This window comes from Geotrypetes seraphini, chromosome 4 (assembly GCF_902459505.1).
Source record: "Geotrypetes seraphini chromosome 4, aGeoSer1.1, whole genome shotgun sequence".
Classification (NCBI taxonomy): Eukaryota; Metazoa; Chordata; class Amphibia; order Gymnophiona; family Dermophiidae; genus Geotrypetes; species Geotrypetes seraphini.
In genome coordinates this window covers 230694477-230710817 of record NC_047087.1, presented here as the reverse complement: position 1 = coordinate 230710817, position 16341 = coordinate 230694477, and the positions used below count along the sequence as shown (strand labels likewise).

The 16341-nt window shown below is 45.4% G+C and overlaps 1 protein-coding gene across 3 annotated transcripts in view; it reads right to left on the bottom strand.

Annotated features, from left to right (window-relative positions):
* AP3M1 (adaptor related protein complex 3 subunit mu 1) overlaps positions 1-16341 on the bottom strand; it is a 99721-nt gene that overhangs the window by 16505 nt on the left and 66875 nt on the right. For all 3 annotated transcript variants that reach the window (XM_033941772.1, XM_033941771.1, XM_033941770.1), the window contains exons 5-6: positions 9355-9440; positions 9020-9153 (exon numbers count right to left, since the gene is read on the bottom strand). In XM_033941772.1, coding sequence (XP_033797663.1) covers positions 9020-9153; positions 9355-9440 — 220 coding nt within the window. The remainder of the gene's footprint in view (positions 1-9019; positions 9154-9354; positions 9441-16341) is intronic.

Here is a 16341-nt window from a genome sequence, read left to right as displayed (position 1 = left end):
CAGATCATTTAGCTGGCATGCAGGGGTAGAGCAAGCACTAACAGGCAGCTGCTACAGCACTGTAAAGGGAATGTGGTATCTGCAGCTTCAAGAAGGGCACCCTTGACCAGAACAAGCTAGAAATCCGTTAGCTAATGCTATACTCATTGTATACTACAGAAGAATATTTTGCTTTGTTGTTTTAATATGTATTATGCTGACATTATATCATGCTATTAGTATGAATTAATTCAACCTTCAACTGCTAGTCTAATTGACTAGTATATGAGCATTTATTATGGTGATACATCACTATAAATATAAAGTGCCTATGTCCAATTTATATTTTCTATACATTACCATGACTGAATTTCTTTAAAAAGATGGTAATCTTAATCTATGGGACTAAAAGAAAAGCAATGTTACTTACCGTAACAGTTGTTATCCAGGGACAGCAGGCAGCTATTCTCACTAGTGAGTGACATCATCCAATGGAGCCCCGACGCGGACGTCTCACAAGCATACTTGCTTGTAGAAACTTTAGAAGTTTCCAGTCGTCCGCACCGCGCATGCACGAGTGCCTTCCCGCCCGATACACTGGGCACGTCTCCTCAGTTCAGATAGCTAGCAGAGAAGCCAACCCAGGGGAGGTGGATGGGACGTGAGAATAGCTGCCTGCTGTCCCTGGATAACAACTGTTATGGTAAGTAACATTGCTTTATCCCAGGACAAGCAGGCAGGTATTCTCACTAGTGGGTGACCTCCAAGCTAACCCAACTGGGATGGAGGGAGAGTTGGCAACTTAGGAGAATAAATTTTGTAATATTGTTTGGCCAAACTGTCCATCCTGTCTGGAGAAAGTATCCACACAATAGTGAGAAGTGAAGGTATGAACCGAGGACCAAGTGGCAGCCTTACAAAATTTCCTCAATTGGTGTCGATCTGAGGAAGGCTACAGAGGCTGCCATTGCTCTGACCTTATGGACTGTGACTTTATGGTGAAGGGGTAATCCAGTCTGGGCATAGCAGAAAGAGATACAAGCTGCCATCCAGTTGGAGATGGTACGTTTAGAGATAGGATGTCCCAAGTTGTTCGGATCGAAGGAGATGAAAAATTGAGGAGCAGTTCTGTGTGGCTTGGTGCGTTCCAGGTAGAAAGCCAAAGCACGTTTACAGTCCAGAGTGTGAAGGGCCGATTCTCCAAGATGAGAATGAGGCTTTGGAAAAAACACAGGGAGAACAATGGATTGATTCAGATGAAATTCCGAGACCACTTTGGGGAGGAATTTGGGATGAGTATGAAGGACCACCTTGTCATGATGGAACACTGTAAAAGGTAGATCCGCAACCAAGGCTTGAAGCTCACTAACTCGACGAGCAGAAGTGAGGCCAATGAGAAACACCACTTTCCAAGTGAGATACTTCAGAGGAGCCTTGTGAAGAGGTTCAAATGGAGGCTTCATAAGCTGAGAAACAACAACATTGAGGTCCCAAACCACTGGAGGCGGTTTGAGAGGAGGATTGACATGGAAAAGTCCTTTCATGAATCTGGAAACCACAGGATGAGCAGAAAGAGGTTTCCCTTGAAGAGGCTGATGGAAAGCAGCAATTGCACTCAGATGGACTCGGATCGATGTAGACTTGAGGCCAGAATGAGATAGGTGCAAAAGATAGTCCAAAACAGAGGATAAGGAGGCATGTTGAGGCTCCTTGCGATGAGAAAAACACCAAGTAGAAAATCTAGTCCATTCTTGGGAATAGCATTGTCTAGTAGAAGGCTTCCGTGAAGCTTCTAAAACATCCCGCACAGCTTGTGAAAACTGAAGGGGAGTTACGTTGAGAGGAACCAAGCTGTCAGGTGTAGTGACTGCAGATTGGGATGAAGCAGAGATCCCTGATGCTGTGTAAGCAGCGATGGAAACACTGGTAGAAGGAAGGGCTCCCTGCTGCTGAGTTGAAGAAGAAGGGAGTACCAAGGTTGTCTGGGCCACCAAGGAGCAATCAGAATCATGGTGGCACGGTCGGACTTCAGCTTGACTAGAGTCTTTTGAATGAGAGGAAACGGAGGAAACGCATAAAGAGATTCCTCCAGTCCAGAAGAAAAGCATCTGCCTCGAGGCGATGAGAAGCGTAGATCCTGGAGCAGAACTGAGGCAGTTTGAAGTTATGGGGGGCCGCAAAGAGGTCTATCTGAGGCGTCCCCCACAGAGAGAAGATGTGATGAAGGGGCGTGGAATGAAGAGTCCATTCGTGAGGCTGTAGAAGACGACTCAAGTTGTCCGCCAAGGCATTGTCCGCCCCCTGAATGTAGACAGCTTTGAGGAAGGCGTTGTGGCGAATTGCCCAATCCCAAACTTTCAGAGCTTCCTGACAAAGGTAGGCTGAGCCCGTGCCCCCTTGTTTGTTGACATAATACATGGCGATTTGGTTGTCCGTGCGAATGAGTACCACCATGTCGTGAAGCAGATGCTGAAAAGCATTGAGAGCATTGAAAATCGCCCTGAGTTCCAGAAGATTGATGTGACACAGGCGGTCTGCACTGGTCCAATAGCCTTGAGTGCGCAGACCATCCAGATGAGCCCCCCAAGCATAGGTCGAGGAGTTGGTCGTGAGAACCTTCTGATGGGAGGGCGTGTGAAACAGCAAACCTCTGGAGAGATTGGAAGATAACATCCACCAGCGAAGAGACTGTTGCAGAGCAGGAGTGACCTGGATGTGTTGAGTCAGAGGGTCGGACCCTGCGATCATTGCGAAACCAGGGTCCACTGAGGAATTCTGAGGTGAAGTCTGGCAAAAGGAGTCATGTGAACTGTCAAGGCCATGTGGTCCAGAAGAACCATCATGTGTCTCGCCGAGATGGACGGGCGAGAGGACACTGAATGACAAAGACGAAGCAGAGCATCCAGGCGCTGTGGAGGTAGGAACGCCCTGAGTCGAGTTGTATCCAGAACAGCTCCGATGAAGGGAAGAGTCTGGGAAGATTGCAGATGGGACTTTGAAAAGTTGATCTTGAATCCCAGACTCTGCAGGAACCAGATCATCCTCCGGGTCGCTTGGAAGACTCCCTGAGACGTGGAATCCTTGATGAGCCAGTCGTTGAGGTAGGGAAACACCTGAAGACCATGGTTCCTGAGCGCAGCGGCCATTACAACCAGGCACTTGGTGAAGACTCTGGGTGACAAGGCCAGGCCGAAAGGAAGCACTCGGTATTGAAGATGAAGATGTCCCACCAGAAATCTGAGGTATTGACGGGAGGCCGGATGGATGGGAATATGAGTGTAGGCCTCCTTGAGATCCAGAGAGCATAACCAGTCGTTCTGCTCGAGGAGGGGATACAGAGATGCTAGGGTCAGCATGCAAAACTTTTCTTTGACCAGATATTTGTTGAGCACTCTGAGATCCAGAATAGGACGCAGATCGCCTGTCTTCTTCGGAACAAGGAAGTACCGGGAATAAAAACCCTTGTTCAGTTGGTCCCCAGGGACCAGCTCGACGGCACGAAGCCGGAGAAAAGCCTGAGCTTCTTGAAGAAGAAGGGCGGTCTGGGTTAAGTTGGAAGGATACTCTCTTGGAGGATGTTCCGGAGGAACTTGATGGAACTGAAGAGAGTATCAAGTTTCAAGTTTATTTGTTCTTAATGAATCGCCTATTTAAATTGCTAGGCGATGTACAACATCATAAAATATACAAATAAAATATTGGTGTTAACATATAAAATAACTTTTGTTATGGGTTAAAACTTAGCATACAAAATCTATATACAGTATATAAAATCGGAGGTATGTATGTATGTGTGTGTGTGTGTATGTGCCGCGATCACGCAAAAACGGCTTGACCGATTTGAACGATACTTGGTATGCTTATCCCTCACTACCTGGGATGATATGTTCTGGGGGTCTCGCGGCCCACCTGCACACGTGGGTGGAGCTACAAACAGAAAATCTGATTTCACCCATTCATGTCAATGGAAAAAATGTAAAAAGCTGCCATTCTCACAGTAATTCAAAAACGGCTTGACCGATTTGAACGAAACTTGGTATGCAGATCCCTCACTACCTGGGGTGATATGTTCTGGGGGTCTCGTGGCCCACCTGCACACGTGGGCGGAGCTACAAACAGAAATTCACATTTCACCCATTCATGTCAATGGAAAAAATGTAAAAAGCTGCCATTCTCACAGTAATTCAAAAACGGCTTGACCGATTTGAACGAAACTTGGTATGCAGATCTCTCACTACCTGGGGTGATATGTTCTGGGGGTCTCGCGGCCCACCTGCACACGTGGGCGGAGCTACAAACAGAAATTCACATTTCACCCATTCATGTCAACAGAAAAAATGTAAAAAGCTGCCATTCTCACTGTTATTCAAAAACAGCTTGACCGATTTGAACGAAACTTGGTATGCAGATCCCTCACTACCTGGGGTGATATGTTCTGGGGGTCTCGCGGCCCACCTGCACACGTGGGCGGAGCTACAAACAGAAATTCACATTTCACCCATTCATGTCAATGGAAAAAATGTAAAAAGCTGCCATTCTCACAGTAATTCAAAAACGGCTTGACCGATTTGAACGAAACTTGGTATGCAGATCCCTCATTACCTGGGGTGATATGTTCTGGGGGTCTCGCGGCCCACCTGCACACGTGGGCGGAGCTACAAACAGAAAATCGGATTTCACCCATTCATGTCAATGGAAAAAATGTAAAAAGCTGCCGTTCTCACAGTAATTCAAAAACGACTAGACCGATTTGAACGTAACTTGGTATGCAGATCCCTCACTACCTGGGGTGATATGTTCTGGGGGTCTTGCGGCCCACCTGCACACGTGGGCGGAGCTACAAACAGAAAATCTTATTTCACCCATTCATGTCAATGGAAAAAATGTTAAAACCTGCTATTCTCACTGTAATTCAAAACCGGCTTGACCGATTTGACCAAAACTTGGTATGCAGATCCCTCACTACCTGGGGTGATATGTTCTGGGGGTCTCGCGGCCCACCTACACACGTGGGCGGAGCTACAAACAGAAAATCAGATTTCACCCATTCATGTCAATGGAAAAAATGTAAACAGCTGCCATTCTCACAGTAATTCCAACTATAAAACACTTTCTATGACACTATAACCACTAGGGACATCGTTTCTATTCTACCACGGACACCATACATATAGAGTTTGTATGTTCTAACTGTGTTTGTAACTGTTTCCTTCGTGCACCCCAGTTCATAATGTTATTACATTACATGAGTACTCACATATCCTGAACTAGGAACACAGGTTCCATTCAGAACCGGGAACAAACTGCATGGAGTTTCTTTTCAACCTGAGTTTCCACATATTGAGTTGTTTAAATCAATACTGAAACTTTTGGATGCCACTTATTCCAACAGATCTTCCTTTTCAGTTTAAGAGATTGCAAATTCCAGTGAGACTTGCATTCTCTATCACAATCAACAAATCATAGGGACAGACTATTACATACTGTGGAGTGGATTTAAGATCCCCCTGTTTTTCCCATGGACAACTCTATGTTGCTTGATCAAGGGTGGGTTTACCCAAGAATTTATATGTTCTTGCTCCTGGAGGTGAAACTAAAATTGTTGTTTATAATCAAGTTTTGTGTTAGTTGTATTGTATTCATTTTGTCAAATATTTCACTTTATAATTTGATTATTGTACTTTTTATAAAGCTGTAAAAAAATAATTTCATTCACCACTATAAAGTATCTTTATTTCAATCCATTTACTGTGTTATTGCTATAATTAAATACCCGTGCAACGCCGGGGCATCAGCTAGTACATACATATAAAATAATTTTTGTTATGGGTTAAAACGTACAAGAGTTGTGAGGGTAAGTAGGGAAAAAGTTACAATGTTTAGATAGGAGAGAAGGAAAAACATAAAAGGGAAGAACAAAAAGGAGGGTAATTTTAATTACTTAAATAAAAATCGATAATTAATATGCTAGGAATCTTACGATGGAAAGGACCCAGAGGTCGGTGGTAATAGCCGTCCATCGATGGGAAAAAACGGGGAGGGCAGAACGATGGAAGTTATGCTCCCTACGAGACAGTCAAAAAGGCTGGGGGGCCTTGGGAACAGCAGAAGGTTGAGGCTTTTGTTGGGGCTTCTGCTGGTGTTGCCTCTTCACAGGCGGACGGAGGGTGGGGGCCTGCTTCGGCGGGTAGTACCTCTGATAGATCATAGACGGGCGAGATCGACGAGAGATAGCAGGCTTGGGCTTCTGGCGGATTGAAAGGATTTTTCATGTTTGGACAGCTTCTCTGTTGCCGCCTCGATGGACTCGTCGAAAAGGTCCACTCCCGCACAGGGAACGGTCGCTAGCCTGTCCTGGAGATTCGGGTCCATATCAATTGTCCAGAGCCACGCCAAGTGTCTCATGGCCACCGAACAAGCAGCAGCTCTGGCCGAGAGTTCAAAGGCGTCGTAAGACGATTTCATCATCTGCAGGCGGAGTTGGGACAACGACGCCAGGACCTCCGAGTACTCGAAGCGAGCCTGAGAGTCCAGATAGGGCAAAAACTTCTGAAGAATGGAGAGAAAAAACTCAAAATAGGTTGCAAAATGAAAGCTGTAATTTAGGACCTGAGAAGCCATCATCGAGTTCTGGTAGATGCGCCTGCCAAATCTGTCCATGATTTTGCCCTCCCGGCCAGGAGGAGTGGAGGCATAGACCTGGGAGGGATGAGACCGCTTCAAGGAGGATTCAACTAATAGGGACTGGTGAGAGAGCTGCGCCCCGTCGAAGCCCTTATAGGCACCGTGTGGTACCTGGCATCCAACTTCCCTGGGACCGCGGGGATGGAGTACGGAGTCTCGAAGCATCTCATGAAGGTCTGGTCTAGAAGCTTATGGAGAGACTCAGCAGGAGGTTGGGGAAGATGCATCGTCTCCAAATACTCCTTAGAAAACTTGGAACCCGAATCCAGGGTGATATCCAGATCCACCACCATCTGCCTCAGGAAGGACGAGAAGGACAACTGGTCAGCCAGGGCCGGGCCTCGAGACGGGCTCGAAGAAGACGAGGCAGCCTGGTCCGCTGATGCCGAGGACCGGCATGGAGAGAACGAACCCCCGAAGTTCTCGAGTTCCGGCATAGGAGGAGGTGAGTAATCCGGGGAAAACTCCCGAAAAGGCTGCTTCCGACGAGGCGAGTCATGCCTTGATGAATGCCTCGATCGATGACCGGAACCGTGTCGAGAAGCAGGCCTCGAGCATTGAGGCGAGCGAAGCCCAGACGAGGCCGCTACCGAGTAGATGGGACTGGAGGCTGTGGATTGAAGCAGCAGAGGCTGAGATGAAGCCCCCCGAGGCACTCCCCAAGGCTCGAGGCTCGGCATCGAGAAGGAAGGTTCCGGTCCAGGCAAGATGGATGCGCCATGCATCGAGGGTATTGGTTCCAAAGGAGGCAAGGCCAAAGACCCTGCTTCTTGCGAGGCCCCTGAAGCCAGACCAGACACTCGCTGAGACTCGGCTCCCAGCAGCGAGAGTGTGCATCGAGGAGGCACCGGAAGCGGCTCGACCTCGCGGGAGGCTTCCGCGTGCCCAGGCTAGATTTGGGAGAGAAGCGTCGGCCCAATCTTAGTAAAGAGCTCGACAAACTGCTTCTCCATCATGGCATGGAATGAAGCCGGCAAAAAGGGATCCGCATCTGCAATGGTACCTCCAGCACGGACATCGCTAACTCGGCCGCCCGGGGGCTTGAGCTTAGAAGCCTTGGGCACCTTGAGCACCACTGGAGGAATGGGAGGCTGCGTTACCTGACCTGAGGAGACAGCGTAAGTCACCGCAGCAGGCATCGGAGTCAAAGCCGACACGAATGAGGCAGGCTTGAGCAGACTCGAGGCCGAAGAAGCTGAAGCGGAAGTCGAAGGCGTGGCGCTCTGCGACGTGGGCAGCTCCGTTGACGCCTCTATGCTAAACAGCGACTCCCACAAAATGCAGCGATGCTTAAAAGCACGTGCTGTAAGTGTGAAGCAAGGCCGGCACGATTTCGGAAGATGTTGAGACCCGAGACACTGAAGACAGCGTCAATGAGGGTCCGTCAACGAAATCGCGCGCTGACACTTGACACACTTTTAAAAACCGGTAACAGGCCGGGACATAGGCCGAAAAAGCTCCGCCGGAAGATCGAAGCTGCGAGGCCCCGACCACGCGTCCTGCCTGGTCGAACGATCAAAATAAATTTTTTTTTTTTGAAAACAAGAAAACGCAACGTGAGCCAATGATAATGAGCCCAAAAACAAACTCAAAACCGCGGGCACAGAAGGCACAAGTGAAGGAACTTCGCGCAGAGAGTCGAAGACAGACTTCTCAGCTCCGCGGAAGAGAAAGAACTGAGGAGACGCGCCCGGTGTATCGGGCGGGAAGGCACTCGCGCATGCGCGGTGCGGGCGACTGGAAACTTCTAAAGTTTCTACAAGCAAGTATGCTTGTGAGACATCCGCATCGAGGCTCTGTTGGATGACGTCACCCACTAGTGAGACTACCTGCCTGCTTGTCCTGGGATAAACATTATTAGAACAATTCTACAAATGAGTGTCTAGAAATATCTAGCACTTGCGAGTGTCAATGGTGCCAATAATTGGCATCAACATGTATATGCACTAGGAACTAATAATAATAATAATTTTATTCTTATATACCGCCAAAGCCATAGAAGTTCGAGGCAGTTTACAGCAAGAAGAACTGGACAATCAGCGAATAGGTTAACTTCAAGAAATTGTATGTGTTTGTGTATGGCCTGGCATAAGTGATTGTACCTAACTTCTGGCAAGCCAAAGTGGCTTTGCATTACTATTCTATAATAACTTAGGCGTGCCTAAGTTTTGTTATGGAATTGGTTGGTGCTAAGTGATCCCCATTGTGGCACCTACTTCTTGGCACCAAACTGTAGAATTGCCCCTTATGAGCATCTCAGAACTGAGCTGTAAAATAAACGAAGTGCAAATCAACCCTTGATACACTGTTAATGAACAGTTCATCTATTATGTTATCATTTGTACTAACAACATACTTTTGTGAACTGACACGATACGATATTAATCGGAAGTTTCCATCAGGAGGAATAAAAGACAAAACCCTTTCAGACTCCCAGCGCTTGTACCGAACACAGGGATGGAAGCTAACATCATCCAGAAGTCTTGGATTCTAAGGAAACACAGAAGATGAAGATTTTTTTAATTTATGAAATCAAACACTGCAAACTTAATTTGAAATATCATTTGGATACTCTTTTTTCTTCACTAGTCAGTATAAATATGCACATAAAAATTGAAAAATAAAAATCATAAAATTGAGTTTGAATTTTGACATGGAAATATTCTAGCATTTAATAGTTTTTAAATTTACCATGAAAGAAAGGGTAAGGTCAGGCATCCCAGATAGCTTAACACAAGCATCAACAACACCCTGAATTTCTGCAAAAACTGTAGAACCTGCAAACAAATGGTCAAAATGTCAGTAACTCAAGTAAAGCAGTTCTACAGGCAGTGAGTGCAATGCAATTCTTACACAATCATGAAAAAACCCTAAACAATGTACTTATATATTGCTCTAAAGAATTTGAAGATACATTGTGGCATCTTGATAAATCCTTAGGTTTAAACGGGTTATAAATTTTAGTTCAATCATCTTTATTAAAGAGTTTTGTAAAATATACAACAATTGGGTAACAATGACCAATAAGCTGAGTAGTTAACAGTGGTATTAATGCATTTTGACCATTATTACCGTAAAGGAAAACTAGAGTAGGAAACCTCCTACCCAAACAATAACCAATAAGAAAGAAAAAAAGAAAAAGGTAAACTGGTCAGACGTGTAATGTACAATATTCAAGCAGAGTAAATTGTCAATGTTGTTTTCAGTATGAGCAAATGTTTCGTTACACAGCAATAGAAGTAGACTCGCAGGAGGCTGCAGCGTAACATGTCATATCAAGAAGGGTCAAGGGAGGTAAGTAGAGGCAACCACATACATTCAAATCTAACTAGTGAACCACGCCGTTCCGCTGCAATTCTTTCATATTTAGCATATAGACACAATGTATTCCACCATTCATTATGAGAAACATTAGTAAAATCTTTCCAATTAGCAAATATAAGCCGAACTGCAACCAATATCATGAATTGTAGTAATGGAATTTTATCCTGAGATATGGATAGGTGAGAAGCTATCATACTAACAAATAAAACTGAGCGGTCCAAGTGAGGTGTTGCCTACACCTCTCCTATGACCTGGCGTCTCCCAATGCTCCATCAGCATTCTGGTTATCTCAGGATGTGACAAAAAGTAGATTGATTGAGTCTTAGTACTGGCTCAGCAGCTAGAGCTGTGCTGTAAATGGTTGTAGGATCTCCAAATTCAATTTCCACAGAGAGACTGCAAAGAACTCATTTAAGTCTGCTAGATTAAACATAAGAACATAAGAATAGCCTTACTGGGTCAGACCAATGGTCCATGTAGCCCAGTAGCCCATCTTCATGGTGGCCAATCCAGGTCACTAGTACCTGGGTAAAACCCACTGTGGGATCCTCACTCTGGTCTAAGGCTGCCACAGACTCCTAGGAGTCAAAGATTTCAAGCAGTAGGGAAGAAGAGGCTGTGCTGAGGGAAGATTGCTGGACTCAGATTATGGAACCCTGCAAGATTGGCACTGTGACTCCACTTGCCATTGAACTGAAGAACTGGTATGCTGCCCTGGAAGTGGAGGATGAGAGCATCCTAAGGAAAAGAAAAACCAAAGCTTGAAATCCCAAAAATTGCTGGATCCATGACCACTAGGAGGCGTAAGGTAGTGGTGGTTGGCGACTCCCTTCTAAGGGGTACAGAAGCGTCCATCTGCAGACCAGACATGAGGTCCCGGGAGGTATGATGTCTGCCTGGTACCAAAATCCAAAATGTTATGGAGAGGTTGCCAAGACTATTCTCCGATGCTGCTCATCCATGTTGGCACTAATAATGCTGCCAGGTACCCCTGCGAATGTATCAAAAGTGACTTTGTGGCTCTGGGAGAGAAGATGAAGCAGTCAGGTGCGCAGGTGGTATTCTCATCCATCCTCCATGTCGAGGGGTAGAGCCAGGTTAGAGAAGCACGCATCCTGGAGATGAATGTGTGGCAACATGGATGGTGTCGTCGAGAGCATTTTGGGTTCCTGGACCATGGGATGGTTTTCCAAGGGCTGCTGAGCAAGGATTGTATACATCTGTTGAAGAAGTACCTTCGGCGGCAGGCTGGCTAATCTACCGAAGAGGGCTTTAAACTAGAAGTGATGGGACAGGGTGTTCAAAGTCCCCGGATGAATATAAGCCCTCAGGTAAGTAAATCACTGAATAGAACTACCTGGATGGGAAAAGGGGGCAATATCTGGAACGCAGATTCTGGAGCTAGAAGCTGTGAGGGAAGATGAGTTGGATACAGTGGCATTCACGGAGAACCATGACTGGGATTTAGTCATACCTGGATTCTCTACAAGGAGAACTGGTCCAACAATTGGTAATGGAACACACGTGGGACAGGATCATACTGGACTTAGTGCTTACAAATGGGGAAAAGCGTTTCTGATGTTACAGTGGGTGATCATCTGGCATCCATGGTATAGTTTAATATTAAGACGGGTATAGAGAGGAATACTGCGTCCAACACTGGTCGCCGTACATGAAAAAGGACATAGTACTACTCGAAAGGGTCCAGAGAAGAGCGACAAAAATGGTTAAAGGACTGGGGGAGTTGCCATACAACAAGAGGCTAGAGAAACTGGGCCTCTTCTCCTTTGAGAAGAGAAGACTGAGAGGGGACATGATCGAAACATTCAAGATATTGAAAGGAACTGACTTAGTAGAGAAAGAGAGAACCTCTCCAAGGTGAAGAGAACGAGAGGACATTTGCTAAATTAGAAGGGAAAAGATTCCATACAAACGTAAGGAAGTTCTTCACCCAGAGAGTGGTAGAAATCTGGAATGCTCTTCCGGAGGCTGTTATAGGGGAAAGCACCCTTCAGGGATTCAAGACAAGGTTGGATAAGTTCCTACTGGCAAGTAAGGCTAGACTCAAATAAGGCACTGATCTAAGGGCTGCTGTGTGAATGGACTGCTGGGCACGATGGCCCGCTGGTCTGACCCAGCAGCGGCAATTCTTATGTTCTTATAGACTTTACAAAACCAACTTTGTTCGAATGGGGGATTATGTCAAGGAATAGTTGTCTGTATGAGAATGTCTGGAAGAAGTAGAAAAGCAGTGGGCAAAACTGAAATGAGTTATTGTAAGAGTGACAAACCTTTTTTGTGAGGCAAGTAAGTAAAAGTAAAAGTTGTAGCTCAGAAGGTAAGGAATAAGAGGTTAGCTTTCATAAATTACAAAAGATCACAGAAAGATGAAGACAGGCAAAAATATTTGGAAAAGTTAAGAAAGGTCGGTTGAGTAGTCAGGAAAGCAAAGATACCAACAGATGAAAAAATAGCCGATATGGTAAAACTGTGAGACATTGTTTTAGATATATCAGTGATAGGAAGAAGAGCAAAAGTAGCATTGTGAGACTCAAAAGTGATGGGGAAGAATATATAGAAACTGATAAAGAAAAGGCTGAATTACTTAATAAATATTTCTGTTCTGTGTTAACAGCTGAAGCACCAGGAGTGAGACCACAGAAGACAAACATGAATAGTGATGGAGGAGTGGTAGACCCTGATCTATTTTCAGAGGGTTGTGTTCATGAGGAGCTAGCTAAATTAAAGGTAGACAAAGTGATGGGGCCGGATGGTGTACATCCGAGGGTGCTGAAGGAACTTAGGGAAGTTCTGGTGGCTATACTGACTGACCTTTCAATACTTCTCTAGAATTGGGAGTGGTACTGGAGGACTGGAAAAGGGCGGATGTGGTCCTTTTACACAAGTGGATGTAAGGAAGAAATACGGAATTACAGCTTCTGTAATGCCATCTGAATGGCCCGATGTTCCAGTCTGTTGATGAACCACTTTTTCTGAAATGTTGACCACAGTCCTTGGACTGGATATCATTACAATGGCCTTCCCAGATGAACAAGCTAGCATCCATTGTGAGAATCACCCACAAAGTTATTTTTGAGGGGCATGCCTCCTAATAACAACTGTGGATGGAACCACCAACTCATACTATGGTGGGATTCCAGAGTCCACAGAAAAGTCACTTGAAGGGAGTCCATTTTTGGGAACCACTGAGACAGTAGGGAATTCTGGAGAGGAAGCAAGTGAGCCTTTGCCCAATGAACCACATCTATAGTGGCTGCCATGGAGCCTAGAACTTGGAAGTAGTGCCACACAGACAAAGTTGGCTTGGCCATCATGTCAATTATCTGAGTGCAATGCTTCTCTTTGCGTGTCTCTGGACGATAGTCCCAGATTTCTGCCATGTTGAATAGTACTCCCAGGTATTCTAGGGATTGGGATGGAACCAGTTGGCTCTTTTGAAAATTCACTATCCAGCCCAGGATCTGCAAGACCTGGACCATTTGAGCCACTGCTTCTTTCCCTTCCGATAACAACGGAACTCTGATCAGCCAGTCGTCCATATATGGATGCAATCCTGCCCTGCGGAAATACACTGCCACAGTGTTCTCCCCAGAAATTTTTTCCAGCCGGGTGGCATGAAAAAGTAGCCGAGTGGGGCGGGACGGGGAAATTTGGTGGTGGGGAAAATTAAAGGCTCCTTTTACTAAGCTGCAATAGCGTTTTTAGCGTGTGCAGAATTGCCGCGCTACACGGCTAGAACTAACGCCAGCTCAATGCTGGCATTAGCGTCTAGCACGTGCGGCAATTCTGCGCGAGCTAAGCGCGTGGTAAAACCGCTAAAAGGAGCCCTAAATGTGTACTATTTGTATTAGTTAATTATTATTAGTTATTTTCCAATGCTCAATATGGCAGCCTTTCTTAAGGTTTGACACTTGTTCCATAATTTTTTATTAAATTTAAGAAGTATCCAATTCTAGAAGTGAATAATTAGATATTTGCCCTCTTTCAAATGGTATAGAGCAGCGTCTCTCAAACTTTTTTAACTCCGGCACACTAAATGCAGCAAATAGTGCTCATGGCTGGAAAAAAATTCTGGGGAGAACACTGTTGCCGTTAGTTTTCAAGTTCCAATCACGTCAAAGACTGATGCTTATCTGGGCAGTTGTATAATAAAAAGAATGGATAAGATAACATGAGAAGTGAAATTGGTGGTGTACTTAGCATATGTGACACCCGAGGCCCAACATTTTTTTACACCCCCCCATCTGTATGAAAAACGTGATTTTTAGTAACAATCCACACAACACACAAGAGTGTACCTAGGAAAAGGCAGCATTTTACATACTGCAGTGAGCAGTACAACATCAATACACCCATTGTAAAACTAAACAAGCCAGTCTAGTACAGATCAATCCTACACAGTCAATCCTAACTGAAAACCATGTCAATCCTAGCTGTCAATCCTAACTGAAAACACACAGAACACAGAAAACACCTTCGCCTAGTATGAAATATGTAATCACAAACTAACCTTTCTCCCTTTTACAAAACTATAATGTGGTTTTTAGCCATGGTGGTAACAGCTCAGACTCTCATAGAATTCTGAGCAATTACCACCATGGCCGGGTGTTAAAAAAAACGCTCTACAGTTTTGTAAAAGGGGGGGATAAAATAGAAAAACGTAGACAAAGGTTAAATTGAACCACCAAGAAGCTGGACTCTGTATACAATGCAACACCACAGAAACAGCGATGCATCTCCCCTAAAGCAAAAAAAGAAATATAATTTTTTTCTACATTGTCTTCTCTGGTTTCTGCTTTCCTCATAGTCTTGTCACTCTCTTCCTTTCATCCACTGTTTACCCTCTCTCTGCCCCTTCTATATGGCATCTTCTCTCCTTGTATTCCCCTTCCATCTTTCCCTTCACCCCTATTATTCTGGCATCCATCTTGTTCCCTTCCCTCCTCCAATGGTCTGGCATCTCTCTCCACTTCTTCCCTTCACTTTTCCACACGCCCATGGTCTGGCATTTCACTCTCCTTTCCCTTCCCCCCACTTCCATCAGCATCTGCCCCCTTTCTTTCCCTCCAACCCAATTCCATCCAGTATCCTTTCCCTTATGTCTCTCTCTCCTTTCCCTGCACACCAATTCCATCAGCATCTGCCCCCTTTCTCTCCCTCCACCACCATTCCACACCATCCTGACCCCCTTTTTCTCCCTCTACCACCCTTCTATGCTCCTCTCTCCCTCCAAACCAGCAAGGTCCCATGATGACTGCTTCTGTTGCCTCTGCCTCTGGAAGATGTAAGTGATGTTGGAGGGGGTGGGCCGGCAGACGCAGGGAATTGTAGTAATGTTCCACAATGACTGCAGCTGCCAGTCCACCCCTTCCGACGCCACTTACGTCTTCCGGAGGCAGAGGCGGCAAATGCAGTCATCGCAGGACCTTCCAGCACTTCAGTGTGGCTGCCAACTCTGCTTCGGAATAAGTACAGAAGCCGCGCTGAGGTGCAGGTGCCATTTAGAGCAGCTCGGAAGGTTCTGGATCCAGCCGGCTGTGTGCCCCCTAAGGCTGGCACCCGGGGCGGTCTGCCACTGTATGAGGGGACAAAAAAATAATAAACAGAATGGATAACTTGACCGATTTAGACATGTCATACAATTATAACCACAAAAATATGTCATAAAATGTAATTCTAAACTCAAAAGACTCCAGACGAAAAGCAGACTATAGAAAGGAAACCAGAAAAGACCGGGTAGATGAAAAGTGAAACCTGGGAAAGATCTAAATTATTGTTCAAATGAGCTTCTATTAAAACCAAAGAATAAAACCACAGCACTCAGGAAAGTAAAAAAGGGGAGAGTAAAATGGACTTAACAAAAAGGTCTCCGCACTGATGAGATAAACTCGTACGCAGAATAAATGTGAACACGTGACAGTGGGACTATGATATTTGATCTGTTGAAAGAGGCGCCAAAAAAGTGTCGGCAGTGGATTAAATGCACACTGATAGGGGAGGGGCATAGGGCTGTTAAAAAAGGCTGCTTTAATAAATAAATGAAAATACTGGTGAAAAACTAAATAAAAAACCAAAACCATGATAAAATGCCGAACCTGACTGCAAGTGGTAGTGAAAGTAGCATAAGGCAACCGTAGTACTGTTAGTGCCAGAGCTGCTTAGAATAAAGAACCGTGCTGTACATGAGGATAAAAAAAGAAAGAATGAGGTGATAAGATGTAAAGTGCTGGCCCCTCACTGCACCACTTGATAAAACTAAGGAGCGATGTTCTAGAGCAGGGGTGCCCACACTTTTTGGGCTTGCGAGCTACTTTTAAAATGATTAAGTCAAAA